Source organism: Acomys russatus, chromosome 7, assembly GCF_903995435.1.
Source record: "Acomys russatus chromosome 7, mAcoRus1.1, whole genome shotgun sequence".
Taxonomy (NCBI): Eukaryota; Metazoa; Chordata; class Mammalia; order Rodentia; family Muridae; genus Acomys; species Acomys russatus.
The window spans coordinates 7,854,887-7,879,522 of NC_067143.1; the positions used below are offsets into that span (position 1 = coordinate 7,854,887).

The 24,636-nt window shown below is 39.7% G+C and overlaps 1 protein-coding gene across 1 annotated transcript; it reads right to left on the reverse strand.

The window, feature by feature from the left end:
- Positions 1-498: 498 nt before the first annotated feature.
- Positions 499-3,333, reverse strand: LOC127192426 (mas-related G-protein coupled receptor member B2-like). The gene is made up of 2 exons (XM_051149700.1): positions 3,134-3,333; positions 499-1,507 (listed from the first exon to the last, which is right to left on the reverse strand). The coding sequence occupies exons 1-2, from the start codon at positions 3,142-3,144 to the stop codon at positions 499-501; spliced, it is 1,020 nt and encodes a 339-aa protein (XP_051005657.1). The 5' UTR covers positions 3,145-3,333.
- Between the last annotated feature and the right edge of the window lie 21,303 nt (positions 3,334-24,636).

The window sequence follows — 24,636 nt, forward strand, 5'->3', positions numbered from 1 at the left end:
AAAACCAATAAACACTTGAGGCAATCCTAAAAAAAAAAAAAATTATATCTACTTAACTCTTGTAAGACTGAGAAAATGTTGCTTTTTAAAAAGAATTTTTGAAAGATATAGCATTTGTTTAAGCACTATAAATTTCAATGACTAAGGAAATGTAACTCTTTTCTGCACTTTCCTTATCTGATGAAGAAGGGATTTGTCCACAGTATGAGCAGTCCTTGACCTAAAATACACTGTCGAGGAGTACCATGAAAAACAGATGCTGAAGCCCTGAGGAACACAGTTCCAGAAATGCTGAGTCAATATTTGTATAACAAGTTCTGTATCACTCAGCTTTCACACACACACCAAAGATTGTTTTGTTTTGTTTTTTTAACTGATTAAAGATCAGGTAGCAAACTGAACAATGTGGTAAAAATATCCACATTGTTTAAAAACAAACAAACAAACTTCTCTCTCAAAACTGTTTCTGTCTGATCAAAAGAAATCTCTGTTCCTGTTTTAGACTGTTTCCACATCTTCAGAATTTCCTGATGGACTCCTTTCTCCATCATCTTCCTCCTCCGGAGTGTCCTGCATGGCCCTCTGCAGAAGCAGCTTCAGAGACTTCCACTGGAACCTGCGGTGCCTAATGGACCCAACGAGGAAGTAAATGATAGGATTGGCACAGCTGTTAACACAGGACAGAAATAATGCATCGTAAAAAAAACCATTAAATAAAATAGACATGTTTTCGACTAATTGGAGGACAAACCAGTAGATCACAAAGGGAAGACAAAAGATCAGGAAGAATAGAACTGTGAATGCAATGGTCACATACAGCCTGGTCACTGGAATCCGCTTTGAGCCACAGAAGATCTTGACAAGCAGCGTGAGGTTGAACCCACAGAGAACCACAATTAAAACAATTGACCATGTGCCTGTGATGAAACGAAATGTCTTACACCAACGCTCATTAAGACTACTAAACAGTAAGCCACATGCCTTCCCTTCCAGGAGACACAACAGCAGGGAGAGAGCCCAAAGAAAAACACAGGTGACAGCTGATGTGTGTCTTGGACGTTGGCAGCGATACCAGATGGGCCACATGACCGACAGACAGCGCTCAATGCTAATGACACTGAGAATGCTCAGGCCAGAAAAATAAGGAAATTTTGGCAAAACATATAAAAACAAATCCATTTGGTAGGAAATAGAGTTCATATTGGTATTATCAGTGTCACAAATGATATTTAAAAGGCAAAAAAAAAATTGAAAGCACAGGTAGAGAAAGTCGGCCACAGCCAGGTTGAGGATGTAAATAGAGAAAGCGTTCCTCTGTATCTGGAAGCCCAGGATCCTCAGCACTATGCCATTTATTACCATCCCAACCAAGGAAATGATGAGGGAAAGCAAAATCATGGCTTGGAACTTGCTGCCACACTGGGGAATACCAAAGTCATTTTCATTCAGTGCTAAGAGGCCAGATGAGATGTTTATGTCCTTGCTCGGGATATTTCCACTGGTGTTCCTGGAATAAAAAAAACAACAACAACAACAAAAAAAAAAAGGACATGAGCACATGCTGTGTACTCTGATTCTCTGGGCTGCCCTGCTACGGGATAATGACTGACCAGGTCCATGAAGAGAAACAAGATTGTAGAAATTAAGTAATTCATCAAAACCCAGTCTTTCCGGAGCCTTAATTTAAATCAAGTTTGCATTTTGGGAGCTATCTATAAGCCGTGTTCTGTGCTGATATGAGAGTACTTAACGGCCTGAGTATAGACACTCAGTGTCTCAGACTGTGTCAGAAGAAATAGAATTTGAGGCAAACTTTCCTTCTGTTCTAAGGCTGACTCTTCTCTGCTGCAGGAACTTGGAAGCCAGGAGCATTAACAGCAGATGCTCGGGCATGGTGGTGTAGGGAGACTATCAAATGGGAAACTATGGAAGTCATGGATGGCAGCCATGAAGGGGACGCCATGCCACAGTAAGACCAGTAGGGAGAGGACCAGACCTATAGGGTAATGTGACTCAGTCTCCATTTCAGATTTGAAACTAGAAAGTAAGACAGCTTTTAAGGACATTAAGCACTTTTCCACTGTCTGTGGCTATATCACAAATGTACATCTCCATTGTGACACAGTGAATGAGAATTTTCATTGATTTATTATTATTCACAAATTATATATATATATATATATATATATATATATCACATATAAATTATATATAGCATACATTAATGATTAAACCCAACAGCAACTACAAATTTAGACTAAACATTTCTGCAAATATTTTACAGCAAGTTTTAGTATCACAAAACACATTAAAAAATGAAGAAAATTCATTTCTGATGGTTTTGCCAGAGGAAGTTCTAGTGCATTTGAAAGAACAGCTTGTACTGAAATGATGGACTTTTGTCATTTCCCAACCTAGCAATGTCCAATAAAAAGGTTATATTGATGCTATAGAGGAGTGACAGCATAGAATTTAGACATTGATTCTTAGATTAATTGAACTTCTAACACTTATCAGAAATAAAAAGAGAAAATTTAAAGAAAAATAAAAAGGAGAAAAAGAAGTGACAACTGTCTTAAGGAGGGGCCTTTGTAACACAGAAATATCTATAGGAAATGAGAGTACAAAAGAAATCATTCACCAGACATATTAGCTGTCTAATATTAGCAGTAAGCTACAGTCTAAGCCACATAGTGAGTTCCAAAAAAGCCAGAGATGAAGGAAAAAAGAAGCAATGAAAGAAAAGGATGGAAGAAAGGAAGAAAAATAGAAAAAAAAATCTCAATTTGGGAGATCCTAGGTAACTTTTGTGCAAAGGATGGGTCTGAGATGTGGACTAAAGGAAAGAAAACTAATTCCATGATGTTATATCATTAAGGATTTTCCTAAACCTACAAAAATATAAGGACATTCCAACTATGGAGGAATTGCAAATGGACATTAATATTTTTAAAAGGAACCAATATATAACAAAATGTAGTGACAAAGGTGGCATTAAGGACTTTCATGGCTCCTGTTTCTGTAGAAACACATGCTGCTCCTTGGATTTTCCGCCTCAAGGTGTAGCTATATGGTCACAGACTAAGAAAATTATATGATAGGTTTGGGAAGAATGTCTCAAAAAGCTTCTTACCTTTTCTCCATTCTTCTTAAGGAAAGTGGTAAGCTGGTCTGTGGCAAACAGAAGAAGAGTCACTTGAGTCAGTTGTCAATGTGAAATATGTCATAGCATAGAGACTACAAAGAAACAGGTACTCAAGGAGAGATAATCAAAACAGTAATGAAGACCAGTGCTTTCCTGTGCTTGGATCTGCATTGAGAGTCACACCTTTGAGTCATGCTCTTCATGAGACTGTTCTCAACATTTGGCCTGGCTCCTATCTCTTAATCTCTGGTCATACCAACTCCTCTTGCCTGGCAGTTCTTGGGTGGTTTTTTTTTTTAACTTCATGCATCCATCAGGTGAGAAACACCAAGCAATGTGATTCAGTTCTGTGTAGCATTATCTGGAAATTAGACCTAACTTTATGTTTGCAAAGCTAGACAGTGATACAATAAACATAAAGATAATGATCAAATCTGATGGATTTGGAGAACACTGACTTGAAAATATACCAGGTAGGAGTCTCATGTTTGAAACTAAAAGAATTTATTTTGTCAGAAACACAGCCTGGGGAAGAACCTAGGGAATGTGTGGCCTGCGAGCTCCTGGGATATCCTCTTTACTGTTAATATGGCCAAGAATCACTCAGCACTTAGAGGCTTGAAAAAGAACTCAGGATGTGGTCTGCAGGAGTGTTGACTAACCTAATTGTGCAAAGGTGGAAATTAAGACTACAAAAAGGCCGCAGAAAATGAATAATAATAATAATAATAATAATAATAATAATAATAATAATAATAATAATAATAATAATAATAATAATAATAAAACTAGAATGGGATGGAAGGAAAAATGAAAAGAGATCAAAACCAAAAAAAATGGTGATTTAGTTGCAGTTCGTGAAAAACAGTAAGGGGAGAGCCCGGCCTCTGAGAAGCCAGAAAAGGATGTACTTTTGCTTGGTCTCAGAGCTGCTTCTACCCAGTAATTTCTGCCCTCCTTTGTGCAATGAAAAGACTATATATAAGCTATTTTGCAAAGGCAAATTTGGTAGCTATAGGACATTTAAAATATTTCTTTTTATTCTGTGTATGTGGGTTTGCTTGTGTGTTGGTAAATTGGATGCCCTTGCACATATGTGTGTACACATAAAACCAGATTTATATATCCTGGGCCTTCCACTATCATTCTCCACCTTATATCTTGGATCAAGGACTTCTAGTTGAAATCAGAACTTACTTGTTGGGCTATTTTCCTTAATTCTCTTTCACCAGGGTCTCTCAAGTGCTGAGATTATATTTAGGCTACCAACATGCATCAGTGTGGATACTGGGAGTTAAACTCAGTCCGTCATGGTGGCATGGCAAGTGATTCATTCACTGAGCCATTTCTTACGTCTAGTTAGGACCATTTTTATGAAGAAGGAAATCTGATTTCATCATCTTTATATAAATGATTTTCAAGAGATGGGATTATTCACTGAGTTTGTAAGTTTGTATTAGGTTGGTTGGTTGGATGGTTGGATGGTTGAATGGCTGGTTAGTAAGCTGGTTAGTTGGTTGATTGGGTTGTTGGTTGGTTAGTTGATTTGTTGGGTGCTTGGTTGAGTGATTGTTTAGTTGGTTGAGTCATTGGTTCATTGATTGGTAGGTTAGTTGGTTCGTTGATTGGTTGGCAGTTGGTTGGTTGGTGGGTTTGTTCATTGGCTGGGTAGTTGGTTGTTTTGATAACTAAGAAACAGTAGGATATGACTTAAAGAATGGCTGTTGCAATATTCAGCTTTACATTCCGTAGGGTAACATGATTAACTTCTCATCCTACAATACTATGCATACTAAATGGAAATTTAAATTTAACTACTATATTTATTATGTCTAAAATATTTTAAATTATTTCTATTCCCATATGATATTTTAGTAGATTTCTTTTACAAAAAGCTTCTCCTTGATCTTGGTCCTCTCAAAGATATGTGAACTTTGTAATGCCTTTGGTGGCAGTATGATAGTTTCCTGACTTTTGTTAAAGGTATATGAAAGAAAATTTGAGTGTGTGTTATAGATGATGGAAAACTGTGAATTGGTGAGACATGTAACATCATATCAGTACTTGAAAGTAATCTCACTTAATCTACGAAAGGGGATGGGGGAAGATTTCTGGAGTTGGGACATGCTTTGACCCACTTTTACTCCAGACCAGCTCCTTGTGGTCCCAGGACTCCCTGGCCCCACAACCCCTGGAGATGCTATACTTCATAACTCTGAGATGACAGTAGAGACAGGAAGACCTTCATATATATTGTGTAGTGAAAAAGTCTATTTCCACTTGCAGGTTAAAGAAGTAGTCATGAAATACAGGATAAACAAATGAATAATTAAAGAAAGGAAAGAAACAAAGGCAGGAAGAAAAAATGAAGAAAAGAAGTAACAGAAAGCATTATTGTAACTGAAAATTTTAGTCAATAGCACAAATATTTTTGTTAATAAATTTAGTACTTTGACAAGTTCATACACATTTAAAATGCCTCCATTACACTCTCTCTCTCTCTCTCTCTCTCTCTCTCTCTCTCTCTCTCTCTCTCTCTCTCTCTCTCTCTCTCGTGAGGAGAAGGAAACACAGAGGGGTTGAAGACATGTTCCAAGAATATAAATTTGGGGTATGTCAGAGTCCTTGTTTTTTATTATTTCTGCAGATCAATTTCCAAGGTTCATGGCCAGCTGTACATGGAGGAAAGGACACCAAGAACATATGACTAAGTCAAATCCAAAAAGGACCATCACACATGTGGCATTTTAGCAAAATTCTGAAATCAAGGAAAATGAAGCAATCAAATAAGGAACGAAAATTCAAATAGTGCAAACTGATATAGACAGCTGAATGTATGAGCTCTTTCTTGCTCCAGAAAAGACAACTGTTAATCACCCACAGCTGAGGACTCACCTGGCTGGCAGACTCTAAATAGAAAGAAATTGAATTCTCTAATAGAGATGAGTGTCAGCACTTGGCTGAAACATCTGGCACACGCTTCTCAAGTTCTGCATTGTAGCTAGTTAATGAGTTGCAGGAAAACCACAAGGTCTCTTATCCTCTCTCAGGCCAACATTATCTTTTTATTCATTTGCAGCAAACACACTGTGCTGCTCTATTTATAAATGTGGTTTTTCCTTGGTCATTCATCACACTCAAAACCCTCTAAAGTAAAGACTTGCCTTGTGTCTGTGGTTCTATCTCCAGCCTCCAGCACATGCACATCAGATAATCTGAGGCCCAGCATACAGTGATCTTTCTGACATCACAAGGTCCAGAGTGGGTTAAATAACAGCATGAGTCATGTGGATCATGTGCTAATTTATCCAATACACAGCTATAAGAAACAATACCTGTGTGGTGTTCCTGAAAAAAAAAACCCTTCATATGCATGTAGAATATGACTATCAAATAGAAGCTTATAGACACTTGCAATTTCCTCTCATCTGTCTTCTGCAACATAGTGAGTGATTCTTAGAGTTTAAGCTCTAAAATATTATGGCAATTCTCACCCTCTTTTGATACTACATGATAGTATGTGACTTAATGCTAACAAGTAGAAAGTGGATCGGGTTTTTGCAAATATCCTGGAGTCCTGATGAATGTAGGGTAATTGATCCAAAGTGCTGATGCATTTTGGAGTCAGATAGGACCCAGATGTTCAGAGAAGTCCTCCCCAGGTACACCAAGACCTAACAAATTTCCATTCCATTTACTATTCCTTTGTATAGAATCAAACCCCATAATTTTGAAAAAACACAAATACTAGTGTACTCGCATTATTCACTTCCTTCTGTTCTCATGGCAGTAAGATAATTCCAATGAAATGGCACTGCATAAGATGTAATCAAACTCATAGAAGATAATAAGAACACCCAGTTTTTCACCCTGAGATAAAGTTCTTAGAGATACAAAATGTGTGGATATTGCAAGAAGACATAAAGACACACATTTTCCATTATTTTTGTTCATTTCACTTAACGAGAGAAAAGACCATCTACACAAATTAAGTAAGTTTGATTTCCTTTCAGACAGGGATATCTCCCTAAGGCAAGGTTTCAAAAAATAGCATCAAACATAAGAAAAGGTAGGTTTATATAATGCAAGAGTAGGCAGTTTTCAGGGTTTTGGAGATTTCTAGAGGAATTGAGGTTATGTCGAACCTTGGCTGAACATTTCAAAATCATTTGTCATAACATCTCTTATCACACTCATTTAAACTGTGAATCAAACTCCATGGGGTGTGGAGCATGTCAAACTTGAGAAACAGGTTAAAACCAGATCAAGCTTCAATATTTCAGCAAACAGACATGAATTTAATCTGATCTTATAATAAAATGGCATCCATCCTTAAGCTGGATTCAAGCTGGCCCATCAGTATCTTATTTGTCTTCTTTGTGTTTTTCTTTATCCTGTGGGAAAACATCAACATGTCTCATCAGTGTGTTAATGCTGATTTCTCACTGAACATAGGTAAAGCCATATACTTAGAGTAGTCAATAGGACATTAGCTTGATGGTATGTCTATTATTTTCTTTGCATTCATTTTTCATTTTTTTCACTTTACATCCTGATTATAGTCCCCTCCCTCATCACCTCTAGGTCTGATTCTGCCTCCCTCATCTCACTCCCTCCCCTAGTCCTTAGAATGAGGAGCCCTCCTCCCCTCTCATCTGACCTCAGCCTATCAAGTCTCATCTGCACTGTCTGTATTCTCTTCCCCTATGGCTTAGCAAGGCCTCCCCACCAAGGGGAAGTGATCAATGAATGGGCACCAGAGTCCATGTCAGAGGCAACCCCTACTCCCCACATTATGGGATGAGAGAGTCTAGGTCCTCACCATGCATGATCCTTGGTTGATGTGTCAGTCCCTGAAGCATGCCATCCCCAGCATGGATTTGTTAGCTCCATTGGTCTCCTTGAGGAGTTCCTGTCCCTTCCATGTCCTGCAGTCCCCCAACTCTTCCAAAGGCATCCTATGCTCCACCTCCAGTATGACTTCGATCCCCTGCTGGATGGAGTCTTTCAGAAGACCTCTATGATAGGCCCCCAACCGGTTCATTATCTTCAACTGCTTCTGGTGTCTATTCTATTTGCCCTTCTGAATGAGAATTAAACATTCTTTCTCGGGTCTCCTGTCTCTCTCTCTCTCTCTCTCTCTCTCTCTCTCTCTCTCTCTCTCTCTCTCTCTCTCTCTCTCTCTCTCTCTCTCTCTCTCTCTCTCTCTCTCCTCTCTTTCTCTCTCTCTGTTTTTTGAGACAGGGTTTCTCTGTGTACCCCTGGCTATCATGGACTCTCAATGTAGACCAGGCTGGCCTCAAACTCAGAGATCTGCCTGCCTCTGCCTCCCAAGTACTGGGATTAAAGGCATGTGCCACCACACCTGGCTGTTATTTCCTTTCTTTATGTATGTGTATTATAGTGTGGCTAATGTCTGATTATAAATGAATATATATCATGCTTGTATTTCTGAGTCTTGAGTTACCTCACTCAGGATGATTGTTTATCAGTCCATCCATTCACCTGCAAATTTCAAGATTTCTTTATTTTCAATAGCTGAGTATTATTCCATTGTGTAAATGTTTCAGTTTCTTTATCCATTCTTCAGTTGAGGGACATCTAGTTTGTTTCCAAGTTCTAGATATTACTAAAGAAGCTACTATGAACATAGTTGAGCAAAATGTCCTTGTTGGATGGTGGAGCATCTTCCAAGTATATTCCCAGAAGTGGTATGGCTGGGTCTTGAGGTAGCACTGCTCCCAATTTTCTGAGAAAGCACCAGATTGATTTTCAAAGAGGTTGTACAAGTTTTCACTCCTACCAACAATAAAGGAGTGTTCCCCTTTCTCCACATCCTATCCAGCATGTGTTGTCAGTTGAGTTTTTATCTTAGCCATTCTGATAGGTGTAAGATGGAATCTGAGAGTTGTTTTGATTTTCATTTCCCTAATGACTAAGGATGCTGAGCATTTCTTTAAGTATTCCTCAGCCATTAAATAGCCCTATGTTGAGAATTCTCTGTTTAACACTGTGCCCCATTTTTAATTGGATTGTTTGGTTTGATGTGTTTATTTTCTTGAGAACTTTATATACTTTGGATATTAGCCCTTTGTTGGATATAGGGTTGATGAAGATATTTTCCCAGACTGTAGGCTGTCATTTTCTTCTATTGACATTGTCCTTTGCCTTACAGAAGCTTTTCAGTTTCATGAGATCCCATGTATTAATTGTTGATCTTAGAGACTAAGATGGTGGCACTCTCTTCAGGAAGTTGTCTCCTGTGCCAATAAGCTCAAGGCTTTTCCCCACTTTTTTTTCTAACAGATTTAGTGTGTCTGGATCCTTAATCCATTTGGACTTTAGTTTTGTGCAAGGTGATAAATAAGGGTCTATTTGCATTTTTCTACAAGTAGACAACCAGTTAGACCAGCACCATTTGTTGAAGATGCTATCTTTTTTTCCATGGTATGGACTTGGTTGGCTTCTTTGTCAAATATCAAGTGTTTGTAGGTATGTGGGTTTATTTCTGGGTCTTTGATTCAATTCCACTGATCAGCCATCCTATTTCTATGCCAGTATCATGTGGGTTTATTACTGTTGCTATACAGTCTGCTTGAGTTCAGGGCTAGAGATCTCCCAGAAGATCTTTTATTGTATAAGATTGTCTTAGCTATTCAATGCTTTTTGTTTTTCCATATGAAGTTGAGGATTGATCTTTCAACATTTACAAATATTTTGTGTGTGTTTTGATGGGAATTGTATTGAATATGTAGATTGCTTTTGGTAAGATGGCCATTTTTATGATGTTAATCCTAGCAATTCATGAGCATGGGAGATCTTTCCATCTTCTGATATCTTCTTCAATTTCCTTCTTCAGAGACTTGAAGTTTATTCATAAAAGTCTATCACTTGCTTTCTTAGAGTTACACCAGGATATTTTATGTTTGATGTGGCTATTTTGAAGGATGTATCTTTACTTATTTCTTTCTCAGCCTGCTTGTCTTTTATATAAAGGAGGGCTACTGATTTTTTTTAGTTGATTTTGTATCCAGCCACTTTGTTAGAAATGTTCATCAGCTGTAGGAGTTCTTTAGTAGAATCCTTGGGGTCACTTATGTACACTATCATATCATCTGCAAATAGTGATATTTGACTGCTTCCTTTCCAATTCATATCCCCTTAATCTCCTTTAGTTGTCTTATTGCTCTAATTAGGGATGTAAATACTCCATTGAAGAGATAAGGAGAGAGCGGATAGCCTTGTCGTGTCCCTGATTTCACCGTCATTGATTTAAGATTATCTCCATTTATAGGCTTCAAGATTGACTCAGTATGTGTTTCCTTTGTTGCTTCTAATTCCCTTTTTAGGTCTTAAGTAGTTTTACTCACTTTTTTCATTTCTTTCTCCTGTTTGATTGAATTTTCCTATAATCGTTATAGGATTTATCCAATTCCTTCATCTGTTTTAATGTTATTTTCATGTATTAGTTTGAGAGATTTATTTGCCTCCTTCAAGGCTTTTATTATTTTCATCACCTCATACTTAAAATCTTCTTGCACTTAGTGGTGTTACTATCTCCAGGGCTGGCTTTGGTAGGATCACTGGTTTCCTGTGGTGTCCTATGGCTCTGCTTTTTGTTTGTTGTGTTCTTGTGCTGGCCTCCAGCCATCTGGTTGTCTCTGGTGTTAACAGGCCTGGAAGTTTCTCTGATGAGGTCACTGTCTGTGTCCCAAATGGGCCAGGCAGATCATGAGTGGGCAAAAAAAAAAAAAAAAAAAAAAACAAGCTGAGTGCTATTTGCTAGGGCTCCCCAGAGGCCTCCTGAGGATCACACACAATAGATGATAGAGCCTGCACCCAGCTCAGCTTTTCTGAGTTTGCTGTGTGTGTGCCAGTTGGGTCAAGGAGGAGAGGAGCAGGCTGCGAGAGCTCCACGCTGAAAGCTACTTGGCTGCCTTTCAGGCCTCCTTGGTATGCTGGATAATGTGAATTGTGGCCCACACCCAACTCACCTCTGCTGGTTCACTTTCTGTGATCCAGATAGACTAGGCCACTAAGCAGTGGGCAGAAAGAGATCCAAGCCCAGAGCTGTTCAGATGTTTCACAAATCAACTCAGGATGGCAGCTAATGTGGGTTTTGGCCCACGCCCAACCCAGCTCTACCTGTCTAAACTAGACTTTCAACAACAAATTAAATGGAGAGAAACTTAAAGCAATTCCACTGGAATCAGGGACCAGACAAGGCTTCCAATCTTTTAAAATTAATTTTTAAAAAAGAAATTCAAAAAAAATCAGTATACAACACTGTATACAAATGACAAACTGGCTGAGAATCAGGGGAACCACACCCTTCACAAATGCAACAAATAATATCAGGTCTCTTGGTATGCTTCTAACCAAGCAACTGAAAGACCTGTGTGACAAGAACTTCAAGCCTCTGAATAAAGAACTTGAAAATGATATCAGAAGATGGAAAGGTAGTTAACATGTTCTGTTACCTTCAGGTCCTGTATGGAGCTCCAAGGCTGCAGCTTTCGATAGTTGTCGTCCGCACTGAGGTGGGCTTTTTAAGGTGCAGCTGTCCCTGAGTCATCTGGGCTCCTGTAAGTAACCCCTCAGCCACACATCACTAGTAATCCCTTCACTCACAGTTCTATAAGACATGCCAGTAAACTAATTGGTTCACCGAGCAGAACTTTGGTAGAACCGGTACTTTGTCCCCCATGGGTTTCATAGGTAAGTAGATGTTTATTCACATTGCCCCAGAAAAGTCACACAGCCACTTGGTGGTCAAACATGGCAAACAGAATCAAAGATAAGTTCAAGAGGATGCTGTGCAGACCCCCACAATAAAGATACCTAAATGCAGCTGGCATTCTGAAATGCACATGAACTTCTAGGGTCATGAGCATAGTCATGTTTGAGTGTGGAATACACTTTATAGATTTTAATGCTTTAAATTCTTCCTCACAATATCCTGGAGGTACTTGGGGAGACATTACAAACTTCAGAAGGGTGACTATACTAAAGAAGTAAGCCAGTGGGCATGATGTCTTGTCCCTTCCTGTCAACTCTGTGTCCTGTCTTCCATCTTCTGCTATGTGCTCTGATTTCCATTATATTGTGCTCAGGTGCGTGGTACCAAACAAGCATGGACCGAACTCTCAAAGCATACTGTAAGTAAACTGTTCCTGTATGGTTATTCTGTAAAATATTTGATCACAGTGTTTAAAAACTACCCCACCACATTTACCACTCAGCATGTGCTAGAGTACCTTTGCATTGCAATCAGCTGCAGTTATTGTGGTTAATATGCTCTCCAGGGCACAGCTGATTTCCTTTACTGTTGTTTTCTTTAATGTTTTGGCAAGTGTTTTTTTTTTAAGATACTAGTATATAATTCTGCAAGGGACTCATGTGTGTTCCTCCTTAAGTGTTAAATGGACCTCAGCAGTTAGCTGTCTGATTCTATATATAACTAGCCAGTAAGCTGTCTAGTTCAAAATTTTTCTTGCATTGAGATTTGTATTCTGAACACAGTGTCACAGTTTTCCTCAATATTTCATTTCATGTATAATTCTGTGTGTGTGTGTGTGTGTGTGTGTGTGTGTGTGTGTGTGTTTTGTGTCTGTATATATCTGTGTCTGTTTGGTGGTAGAACATGTACTTATGAAGTCCAGATACATTGGCTCCCTCTAGCTATAGTTACAGTTGGTTGTGAGGTGCCTTTTGTGGATTCTGGAACCCAACTCAGTCCTCTGAAAGAGCAGTGTGTGGTTTCAACTGCTGAGTCAAATCTGCATCCCCAACATTTTCATGTCTTTGAGAATGTCTTTTGGTTAAGGGTGACGTGTACATCTCCAGGCACATCCATTTCTATTAAGCTATTAACCTTTTTGCTTCTATATTCTTATAACAATCTTTAATACTCTCTTTTTATTTCCACAATATTAGTGCTAAAGTCTTTTTTCACAAATACTATTAATTATCTGAATCTTGTATCTCTTTCTCTATGTTGGCGTGGATGGTGGTCCTTTCAGTTTAGTTTGTGCTTTCTATGAGGTGGTCCTTTGTTGTGTTCATAGTTATCGCGTTTGAATCTTTACTTCATGTCTTCTCTGCTCTTTATCACTTTATTGCCTTCTACACATTTTGAGTTTGGTTCTCTTTCTGATTTTCTAACTCCTTAACTTGTCCGGACAGTTTGTCGTTATTTACATGCTTGGGTGGGTGAGAGGATGCCTCACACATCCAAGGGGCACCCTGCAGTTTGGGAGTCAGTTCCGTCCTTGCACTGTGTGAGTCTCAGAAATGGAACTCGGGTGCTCAAAGTCTGGATCAAGAAATACCACTGAGTTCTGTGGATGCTGAAGACATGCTCATCATGGGTTTTAGATCATTTTGGGGACCAGTACCCACATCCACAATGAAAAATAAATCTCCCTGACCAGCAACCATCTACTGCCAAGAGTGCCTCGGGTAGAGTTGGTTCCTTTGGAGACCAACTTAGCTTCATAATGAAATGGTTTTAAGTTTTTTAAGTGCCATACATTAGTACTGATGCACCAGCCAAGGGCATTGCAAGCAGAGAACCTAGACCCCCTATTTAGATATAGCTGATGGACAGCTCATTCTCCATATGGGAGAAGGGGCAGCAGGAGAAGTGACTGCCTCTGACTTGAACTCTGGTGCCACCAATTTGATCCCTGCCCCTTGGCAGGGTGGTCTTGCTGGCACACAGAGGAAGGGGATGCAAGCTATCCTGATGAGATCTGGTAAGCTGAGGTTAAACAGTGGGGGGAGAGGGCCCTCCCCCATCAGAGGTCTAGGGGAGGGGAATAAAGCAGAAGAGGGAGGGAGGGTGGGAATGGGAAGATAAGAGTGAGGGGATAATAATCTGGACGTAATGGGAATAAATTATAATGAAAGAATTTTAAGAAAATTCATTAAGCATCATAAGAATATTTAAATCTCCCAAACGTACTCTTACGTTAATTGGAAGATTAGGTCAAGTCTCTGAGGGGTGTTAAAGATCAGATAGTTTAGTTTTACAATCAAGTTTAGTTTATTAGGAGATAAGATCTTTTTAGATCAAGATAAAGGAGTTAAGTTAATAGAGATGAGATAGGATAGATACTGAGTTTCATTCAGAAATTTAGACCCAACAAGACAGGAAAGATGTTTACTTCAAGTTTGACAAATACAAACAGCCAAATCACTAGGAATGTAGCATTTATAGAACTCATGATTGTCACATGGTTCTCCCTGATGTATGTAGTTTGTTTTACGCATGTGTAATAAAATAAATATATATAAAAATTAGATTAAACAAGAATAATAGCAATAATTGGGAAAACATGAATAAAATATATTACTGGGAAAAAAAGAAATATAGGCCCAATGTCTATGAATGATCCTGGTTTTCTGTACAGTTACAATAAACAGCATAGCAAGCAGCAAGTGGTAGCATTCATGATGGTATTCATAACTATTAGTCTCCTGTTGAAACATAAGCATAACTTTCTTGGCCCAATCTTAACACCTTTCCTGGTTTTCACTCTGAAGTTCAGACATTCTTGTAGTACACAGGCTGACGCAATTTAGCAATTTTTTTCTACAATCCATTGCCTTTTAGCAGCTGCTGTCCTTGATTTATTAGCATTTAAAACATTTAACGTTAACAAAGAATTATGTAATCTGTCCCGGGGAGTCCTCGTATCTTTATGTTGTTTAAAAAGCAACTCTTTCAGAGTGCAAATTAGATCTTTTAACAATTGTTTGTTGTAGTCACATGAATAGCAAGGTCAATTCTAAATTGTCAGAAATAAGTTGAACAGTTTCTTTCTTTTTTTTTTTTTTTATATTTATATACATTTTTTTCTTTTTTATTAATTTATTCATATTACATCTCGATTGTTAGCCCTTCCCCTGTTTCCTCCCATTCTTCCCTTCCTCCCACTTCCCCCCTTCTCCCCTCCCCTATGTCTGTGATTGAAGGAGACCTCCTCCCCCTATATATGCTCTTAGAATATCGAGTCTCTTCTTGGTAACTTGCTATCCTTCCTCTGAGTGCCGCCAGGCCTCCCCATCCAGGGGACGTGGTCAGAAAAGGGGCACCAGAGTTCGTTGGAGAGTCAGATCTCACTCTCCACTCAACGGTGGACCATATCCTGTTTGTCGGCTAGGTCTTGGTAGGGGTTCGAAGTTTACTGCCTATATTCTCCTTGGCCGGTGCCTTAGTTTGAGGAGGACCCCAGGACCCAGATCTGCCTTGAACAGTTTCTTTATGTAATATAACTACTTCTTCATATTGAGAATCAGTAGACATACTAAGAGATTTATTAAATTTTAATAAAACCATTATAATGGCACATAACTGATTTTTGGATGGAAGTATATGGACTTTAAACAACTTATGTTTCTTGATTTATAACCAGCCATTCCTCTAAAGGAGCTTGCTGAGCTTTCATGGGGCCTTTTTCTTTTAATAGGCAATCTCAAAAACCAGACTCAATTAACCCTTATTTAGGCCATATTATTTAATATGATAATAATTTGTTTGGTTTTTAAGTGTTACATTTTATTGAACTTAAATGAGAGTTTTCAGAAAGCAACTTAAAATCAGAGCCAAACACAGATAAGAGTGTACCCAACTAGGTATGGTTTAAAATCATGATTTTTTTCCTTTTGTTTACTTAGTATGAAAATTAAGCATGTAAGCATTAATTAGAGGAGATCCTCCATATAACGAATGACTAATACCTCTGAATTTTTAAATAGATTGGCTTGGTACTTTGTCTTAGTTGTGATCATTTTTGTATTAGAAGTTTAGCTCATCCTAGATATTTTTTCTCATGAAGTGATCATTGACAATGAGTTATTCCCACCATTGGGGGAAAATGCTTCATTCCTTTTGAAGGTCCTTATGAAGGAACCTTTAATATTGAGTTATTCACATTATGAATGAAAAAATTCAATCAAAAGTGAAGCAATCAAACAACCAGAAAATTCTAAGTTCTAGGTTAGCTGTGCTAGCTCAAGCTGCAGGAGCAGAGTCCCACCTGTCATTCGTTGGAATTCATGTACTATTGTTTTGTGTTGGCAGGCCCTTAGCAGAAAGAGTTGGCAGGGAACTGAGCACTTGTCTCGTGTAGCTCTAGGCCTCCTTGCCATGTCCCCCTGCTGCTCTGACATGCAGCATGCCAGGGCAGGTGTGGGGGTACCAGTGGAGCTGGGGCAGCAATGCAGGTTGAATGCCAGGATGGATTGAGTAAGGCCAGAGTGTGTGTGCTGCTAAGACTGATGAAGCAATTGCTTTGTGAATCCCGGCTATGTCCTCCCTTTTTAGGTTGTTTGTGATACAGTTTTTAAATGCCAAGGTCAAAAAGGACTTTTCCCGGGAGGCCATGCAGCTTCTACAAGGGGAATTTCCCAAAGTCCCCGATGTAAACCTGACTGAAAATATCAGGAAAATAGCCAAACTTCCTAAATGGTCTATGTGTAACCAGATTTTTTTAAGAGGAAAAAAAAGATAAAGGGTTCTTGTTGACATCTACGCTGTTGGGGTCTGGGAAGAGGGTTAGGGACCTTCTACCAATCCCAAGAAGTATCCTTGACAAGGTTTCAATTTTTCCTTCACCTTACTCTGTCCTGGGGCATAGCATAAGCCCAGAAGTAAGAGAGAGAAGGAAAAGACAGACTGCCAGCATGCATAAGGAGAGGCAGGATCGGGTGGGGCCGATTGGCATTCCTGTGGGAGGAACGCTCACTACCCTCCTGCATGTCCTGGCACAAGCTGGCATTCCTGGCCCTACTTCTCCACATGTAATGGCGTTATCACCTGCAATCACAACCAGTGGATCCTGGGATGGGGAGCAAGGCTGGAACACTTGAAGGATGGAGTCTGCAGGTGGCGGTGAGTGTGTGAGAAACAGACTTCCTGAGAGGCAGACTTCCGTAAGACAGTTCGTTTAATTTGGGAGAACAAAGGCTACTTAAGCCTTGGGGGGGGGGGGGGGTTAGAGAGAGACTTTTAGGGTAGATGTACATCATTGGCCAGGGAGAAAGTGGTGAGAATGCCTTATTTGTATGAAGAGGAATTCCAGGTTCTTTCTGGACAAAACCTTATTAGCCTGTAACCTGGACTCCAGGCTGTGTGACCACCTCAAGGATGGCAGAGGTGAGAGCCATAAGGCTACCTATGCCAGGACATGCAGGCTCAGGACAGGGGGAGAGCAATCCTAGTCCCGTCTGTCTCAAGATGGAATTTTGGGGGATTGGACAGACCTCAACATCACTATTGCTCCATACCAGCTCTCCCTGGTGGAATGGCTCCCCAGCACCACACTGGTCTGCATAATGAGTTCCAAGACAGTCAGAGTTACACAGAGAACTGCTCAAAAATACAAAAGAAAAAGAAACAAACAAACAAAGTCATAAAGTAATATATATCCCCTTTGCCTTTTGAGATATCCATAGTGTTTCTTATCCCTCTCCCTCTACAGTACAATTACATACAGTACATCTGCATTTAAGTCTTCTCTCATGTTTTCATTTCCTCTTCATAAGACCTGGGTTCTACCCTTCACCTTTCTTGATCCCCTTCTCTCCCCTACTCCCATATTACCTTCTGCTATCCTGGAATGTGGGTCAGTATTTGCCAGCTTAACACAAACCTAGACATATCTGGACAGAAGGACACCAAAATGAGGAACTGCCTTCATAAAACTGACCTGTAGACAGTCTTTGGGGGAGTTATCTTGATTAAGCATTGATGTAGGAGGGAGCGACTATGGTAACCATAACCTTCCCTGCTCAGGTGGTCCTGAGAAAGCTGACTGAGCAAGCCATAGAGAGCAATGTTGCTTTTGGTCATGGTCTTTATCACAACAATAGAAACAAAAATAGGACATTTGGCTTCTTTGGTTACTTCAGGTTATAAGTTTAGTAACAAAGATGTGAAGTTGGGATCCATAAACAAGATGTAACATGAATTGTTAAAACTTCTTAGTCTGTGTTATTTCACTCAGTTCCATCCAGTTACCTCCAAAATTCATGATTTCATATTTTTTTTTCATTTTTTTCCTTTTTATTAATTTATTCTTGTTACATCTCAATGTTTATCCCATCCCTTGTATCCTCCCATTCCTCCCTCCCCCCCCACCCCATTTTCCCATTATTCCCCTCCCCTATGACTGTTCCTGAGGGGGATCACCTCCCCCTGTATATTCTCATAGGGTATCCACTCTCTTCTTGGCAACCTGCTGTCCTTCCTCTGAGTGCCACCAGGTCTCCCCCTCCAGGGGACATGGTCAAATGTGAGGCACCAGAGTACATGAGAAAGTCATATCCCACTCTCCACTCAACTGTGGAGAATATTCTGACCATTGGCTAGATCTGGGAAGGGGTTAAAGTTTACCTCCTGTATTGTCCTTGGCTGGTGCCATAGTTTGAGCGGGACCCCTGGGCCCAAATCTGCCTATTCATATTGTTCTACTTGTAGGTTTCTAGGACCCTCTGGATCCTTTTATTTTGCTATTCTCCCATGCGTCTCTCATTTAGAGTCCCAATAGGATGCCCTCCCCTCTGTCCCAGTTTCCTGGTAAGTGAAGGCTTTCATTTAACAATATTCTATCAACTATGTCTTATTCATTTATCACTTGAGAGAGATTTAGGTTGTTTCCATTTCCTCGCTGTTGTGAGGAAAGTGTCAATGAGCATTGCTGAGGAAGTATCTGTGGAGTAGGATGTCAAGTCCTGTGGGCATGTGCCAAGGCTTAGTATAACTGGGCCGGACAATAGATCGGTCTCAGATTCTTTATAAGTATCCACACTGATTTCCATAGCAGCTGCCCCAGTTTGCAATCCTATAAAGAGTGACTGGGGACCAACTGGAATTTTTCACTGTCTTGATAGTAGTTCCGCACTCCACATCTGCCTTCGTGGGTGTCCAGGCACTGCTGCACACTGGGCTGGGAAGGGTGAAGTGGGGACCTGAGTGGCTGACATCTGCAAGATTCTGGTCCAGCTGCAAATTCAGGGAGCAAGGCCTTCTAAGAGGTTTTCAGTTTTACAGCTTTTAGGAGCAATAATAGCCTGGGGGTCTGCTTATTACCTTCAGAGTGTTCAGGCACTGGAGTGTGCTGACACTGGACCAGACTGGCAAGACAGGTGGGTCAGAGGATCCCAGTCTAGGGGTGAGTGCTGCAGGAGGGGGTAAATCTTCTCCAGAACAGCTCTTTTAGTGTTACAGTGCTAATGTAGCTCAGACCCCTCCCAGTAACATGGCAATACAACAGCTTTTAGGTGATAAACAGCTTTTTCAAGTTTTTAAGCGTGAACAAGAGCTATATGAACTTTTAGGAGTTGGAAGGGATTTTCAAGGTTCATTTCAGTGACTGGAACTAAGATACTGGCTAATAGAAGGATCTGGAGAGAACAGGAGCCCCACAAGAAGACCAATAGGGCCAACTAACCAAGCCCCAGAGGGATTTGCTGAGACTGAAGCACACAGCAAGGACCATGCATGGACTGGACCCTTTTTGATCACTTCCTCCTGGCAGGGCTGCCTCACCAGGCCACAGACAAAGAGGAAACACTCAGTCCTGATGCAACTTGATGTGCTGGGTGGGCTAGTAAGGGGGGGTCTCCCCTTTTCTGAGGAGTAGGGGTGGGGGAATAGAGGGAGAAGGGAGGGTGAATGGGACCGGGAGGAGAGGATGGAGGGTGCTACAATCAGGATGTACAGTGAATAAATAAATAATTAAAAGATGCTGGGGATACTTTATTTGCAGGAAGAGGAATTCCGTGTGCTAGGCTACCTGACTGCCCATAGAATTGCAAAGGTCTGGGTCATTTAGACTTCCTGCACTGGGGCATGCAGGCACAGAACACAGAGGAAGAGATCTTGACACCTAGAGGTCTCAAGCTTGAGGTTTTCAGGGTTTGAGCATGTCTGAACCCCAGTCTAGCTACATGCTAGTTTCCCAGGTTCATGGTCCACGTGCCCTACAATTGATCTTGTGCTGGTGTCCACAGCTGCTGAAGGTTCATGTATTTAACAGCCACGCCATGGAATGTGGTCCACAGTTTATCAAACTCCTTCCGTTATCAGCCTTTTAATTTTTTTCCACAGTCCCCACTTGCTGGACTACATTTTTCTTTGACATCTTTTTGAATTTTTTTCATTAGGTATTTGTTAGAAATTCTCTATTTAGTATGGCTTTTACATTAAGTAGGTCTTTGGATATTGTGAGGTTTCCTACACCCATAAGCATCTCTCTGGTGCCAGGGTAGTCTCATATATGTGACTCATCACAGAACTGTAGTCACAGACTTTAGCATTAGTCCTGGACGTGAGAATAATCTCTGAGCATATATTACCTTGGGCTTAATATTTTACTGAATCCTGGTGATGGTTTTTCTGCCTGGTTGAAAGCATTGTTAGAGTTTGGTGTATGACCATTGGCTTTGTCATAGATGTGTTACTGTAGGTTGAGGATAAGTGAAGGAGACAGTCCCTTGTCCATCAAGCTTGTCACACTGTGAACTCATAGCCCATAGAAATAACCACAGTCCTGAAATAGTATGAAAGCCCACACTATGCAAGGTCTGCTATCAAGACGGACTTGTACCCTAGCATATTATATTCACCCCTGGTTCAAATAGTTATTATATGCACTGGGCCCTTGTGTAATCCTATGGACTGCCCTATGGATCTTCCCAGTATAAGGTTTTACCTACTCAGGACAAAGAGCTCTGCTTATTCCTTATGCTTTATGCCTTAACTCCCATAAATTAGGCCTTATCACACAATAAACATCTCAAGATTGCAATAATACTAATGAAGCTAACAGTCCCCTTGGACACCTAGACTGATTCTGGCTTAGGGGTTTTGAGTCACAAAGCTTTAGGAATCTTCAGAAGTTGGGATTGTCTCAAAGCTCAATGGAAACCTGGTGATGGTTTTTCTGCCTGGTTGAAAGCATTTTTAGAGTTTGGTATATGACCATTGACTTGGTCATAGATGTGTTACTGGAGGTTGAGGATAAGTGAAAGAGACAGTCCCTTGTCCACCAAGACTAATAACAAACTGGTGTGTACTTGAGACCCATAATCACAGCCACATACACATTCTTTGCAAGGGGACACATGTCTACAGTATGATTGGCAGTGATGTAGGCAGATACTCAAGCCTGCCCAATGGCTTCCTAGGTCTCAGTTAGATGCTTCTGCAGGCAGCTCTGTCTGCAGGTCCTAATCTCTGTTCACAGCTTGGTTTTCTACTAGTGCCAGATCATTTTGTAAAAGGCTTGGCACTGAGCTCTAAACAAAGCCTTCTGCCATTCTTCTTCTTGCCTTCTGCACAGCAGGTACAGTATTCCTCTTCCCTCACTCTGCCACTCACCATTGGAGGTTGGAGGATGGGTATTGGATGAAGTTTGTTGTTGTTGTTGTTGTTGTTGTTTTGTTTTGTTTTTGTTTGTTTTTGCTAATGGTATTTTAGTGGCTCTCCTGTGAACACTGGTTTGGAAGTTGGTGAGGTGAACTTCCCCCACATTATATGAAGGTGTGTTTCTGTATTTTCAATTGTTAATTGAAATTTAATAATTGGTATGTGCTGATAGAGCATTTGATACCATCCTCTCTACGAACCATCATCTGTTCTCTCTATATAAATATTTATCCTTCCTCTCCTGTCCAAAAGATGTTTCTCTGAGATTATCATGTTAAAGGGCAAGGTGCAGTGGTGAAGGTCACCCAGCACTCCAGGTCAAAGGGCAATCCAAAGTGACGGATCAGGCATTGCCCTGATGCTGATTGGTTCAGACTAGAACGTGTCTTTGGTGGAATAAAAAGCTGGCAGTTTTGCTGGGGCCGAGTGTGAAGATCAGGTAGAAGCAGTGAGAAACATGTAAAGAGACAGTGGCAGGGAAACTGAGTGATAAGTTAAATGACTGTTTACCCCCATCAAAGGGTCAACAGCCTTAAGTTATATAGATGTCTAAGTGTATTAATTAAACCTCAAGCAGGATCCGAAATCCTCAATATCTGGCTCACCAACCTGGACCCAAGATCTAGATTAGGGCACAAGTTCCAAACAGGAGAGTTGGATGAGAGAATCCAGGCATAGAAGCATGGAACAGAGACATCTGTGGAAGACAGAGAAGCCGAAATCCCAGACTCTGAGTCAGTAATGTATGCTCAGTGTGGACATCCCCAGATGACAGAGTTTAGGCAAGCTTAAGTACAGAAATGAACATGAAGTTTAGAAACAGTAAAAAAGAAATAAGTAGAAATGTCTTGTAAATGTGCATGGGTACTTAAAAAAAGGAAAGAATCTAAGTATATACCATCATGAAAATATGGTTTGAATATAATAAAATGAAGTCTCTGAAGGAAGGAGATAGAGAAATAAGTAGAAATGTTTTGCAAATGTGTATAATGAAGTCTCTGAAGGAAGAAGAGCGTTAACAAAACTGAAAATAAAATATTTTTCTTGTTTAAAAAATTAAAAATATTATAGAAGAGGGCACGTAGCTCCATTTTAGTGTGTGCCATCATGGGACTAATTACAATATGTTCAGTAACGATCACAGTTTTCTGGCCCTCTCTAGGAAAAATAAGAATAAATCAGACTCTGGTAAGGAGAGAACTGAGAGATGGAACGCTAAATTACAAGCCAGAGGACTAGATGAAAGAAAAGGTTTCCCTGATAGCACATAAAGGAATTGATGGCAGCTGGAACTCAGAGCTCTCTAGCTGTGACATGCCTGTCAGCTCTTTCTGCTGAGGGCCCACCAGCTCAGAGAGGCAACAGCTAAATTTCAAATAATGATGGTCAGGGTTCTGCTGCACCATGAGATATCACAGTTGGCCCAAAGCTCAGAGTTTTCTTGTGTTTTTGTTTTTGTTTTTGTTTTTGTTTTTGTTTTGTTTTGTTTTGTTTTGTTTTTGCTTTATTTTCATTTTAAGGTGTTGTTTGTTGTTGTTGTTGTTGTTGTCGATGATGATGGTGAAGTTGTCCTAATAGTGGGATAACTCAATATTAAAGGTCCCTTCGCTGGAAACGATCCCCTCAGTAGTGGGATAACTCAATACTAAAGGAACATCTTGCCACAGGGGACGTTAAACACCCCCACCTTGTGTCAGTATTTTGTACAGCAGACCCTATAAATAAGTCATAAACAGTTTCCTGAGTCTGTAATCTATCATTGTATGCATGATATCTTGCTGGACGATTCTGATACAGACACCTCAGGGAAAAAAAAGGTTTGTTGAAGAAAACACAATTTTTCATTTTTGGAGATTACAAATCGCTCCTAAAAAAATTCAAAGAGGATAATTCTTTCAGTTATCTAGGATATAAGTTAGGTCTACATAAATTCCAACCACATGAGATACAGATAAGAAGAGATTAGTTACAATTTCTTAATGATGTTTAAAAATTGCTGGGAAATATAACTGGATTAACTACTCAAGAATTAAGTAATGTTTTTCAAACCTGATTAGATAATTTGGATTTAAATAGTAAGAGATTACAGGATGCACACGTGGATCGCTTAGAGCCCACGGTTTGTTGTATTTTAGAGATTACAGGATGCACACGTGGATTGCTTAGAGCCACGCTTTGTTGTATTTTAGAGATTACAGGATGCACACGTGGATTGCTTAGAGCCCACGCTTTGTTGTATTTTAGTTGTTTTGCCTTCTACTCATTCTCCCACAGAAATTCATATGTAGAGAGAAGATAACATCATAGAATGGATATTTTAGCACATAAACAGAATAAAGAATTAAAAATCTATATAGAAAAGGTTTCTGGCTGGCTTTTGAAAGGAAGAATAAGAATTTGACAGAGACTATACTGCTTTATACTAATTCTGAAATAATAATGCAAAAATCTTGCAGTAAAGTTTTTTGTTTTTTTTTTTGTTGTTGTTGTTGTTGTTTTTTTTTTTTTTTTTTTTTTTTTTTGGAGAAATTAACACATACACCCAAAGCCAGAAACTTCAGTTTATAAAAAGAACTAGTTGGGTTCTTCCTCATCTAGTAAGAGGAACACCAAGTCCTAAATTTACCTTTTATATAATTAGGAATGGCAGATTATAAATCAGAGAATCTAATTTAAGTAATTCAAAGTCCAAGGGCTTCTGTTCAAAACCCAGAACTATATGTTATTCTCGTGGCTCTTTTAAGATAATTACTGAATTTGGGGGAAATTAATGTATATACATCATAAAATTGATAGCTGTGCAGGATTCCAATAGGCTCCTACCTTGAGTTCTAAAAAGGCAGATTACACACTTATTAAAAGTGAAGTATATCTTAGATATATCTTTATGGGTTAAAACTGACCATGCTCTGACATATGTATCCCAGAAAATGACACATCTTCAAACATATTATAGCATACACATGTCACAGGTATACCTTACAATCCTACAGGTCAAGCAATTGTGGGGAAAAAAATCTAACCACACTTTAAAGGAAATGCTCATAAACCTGCA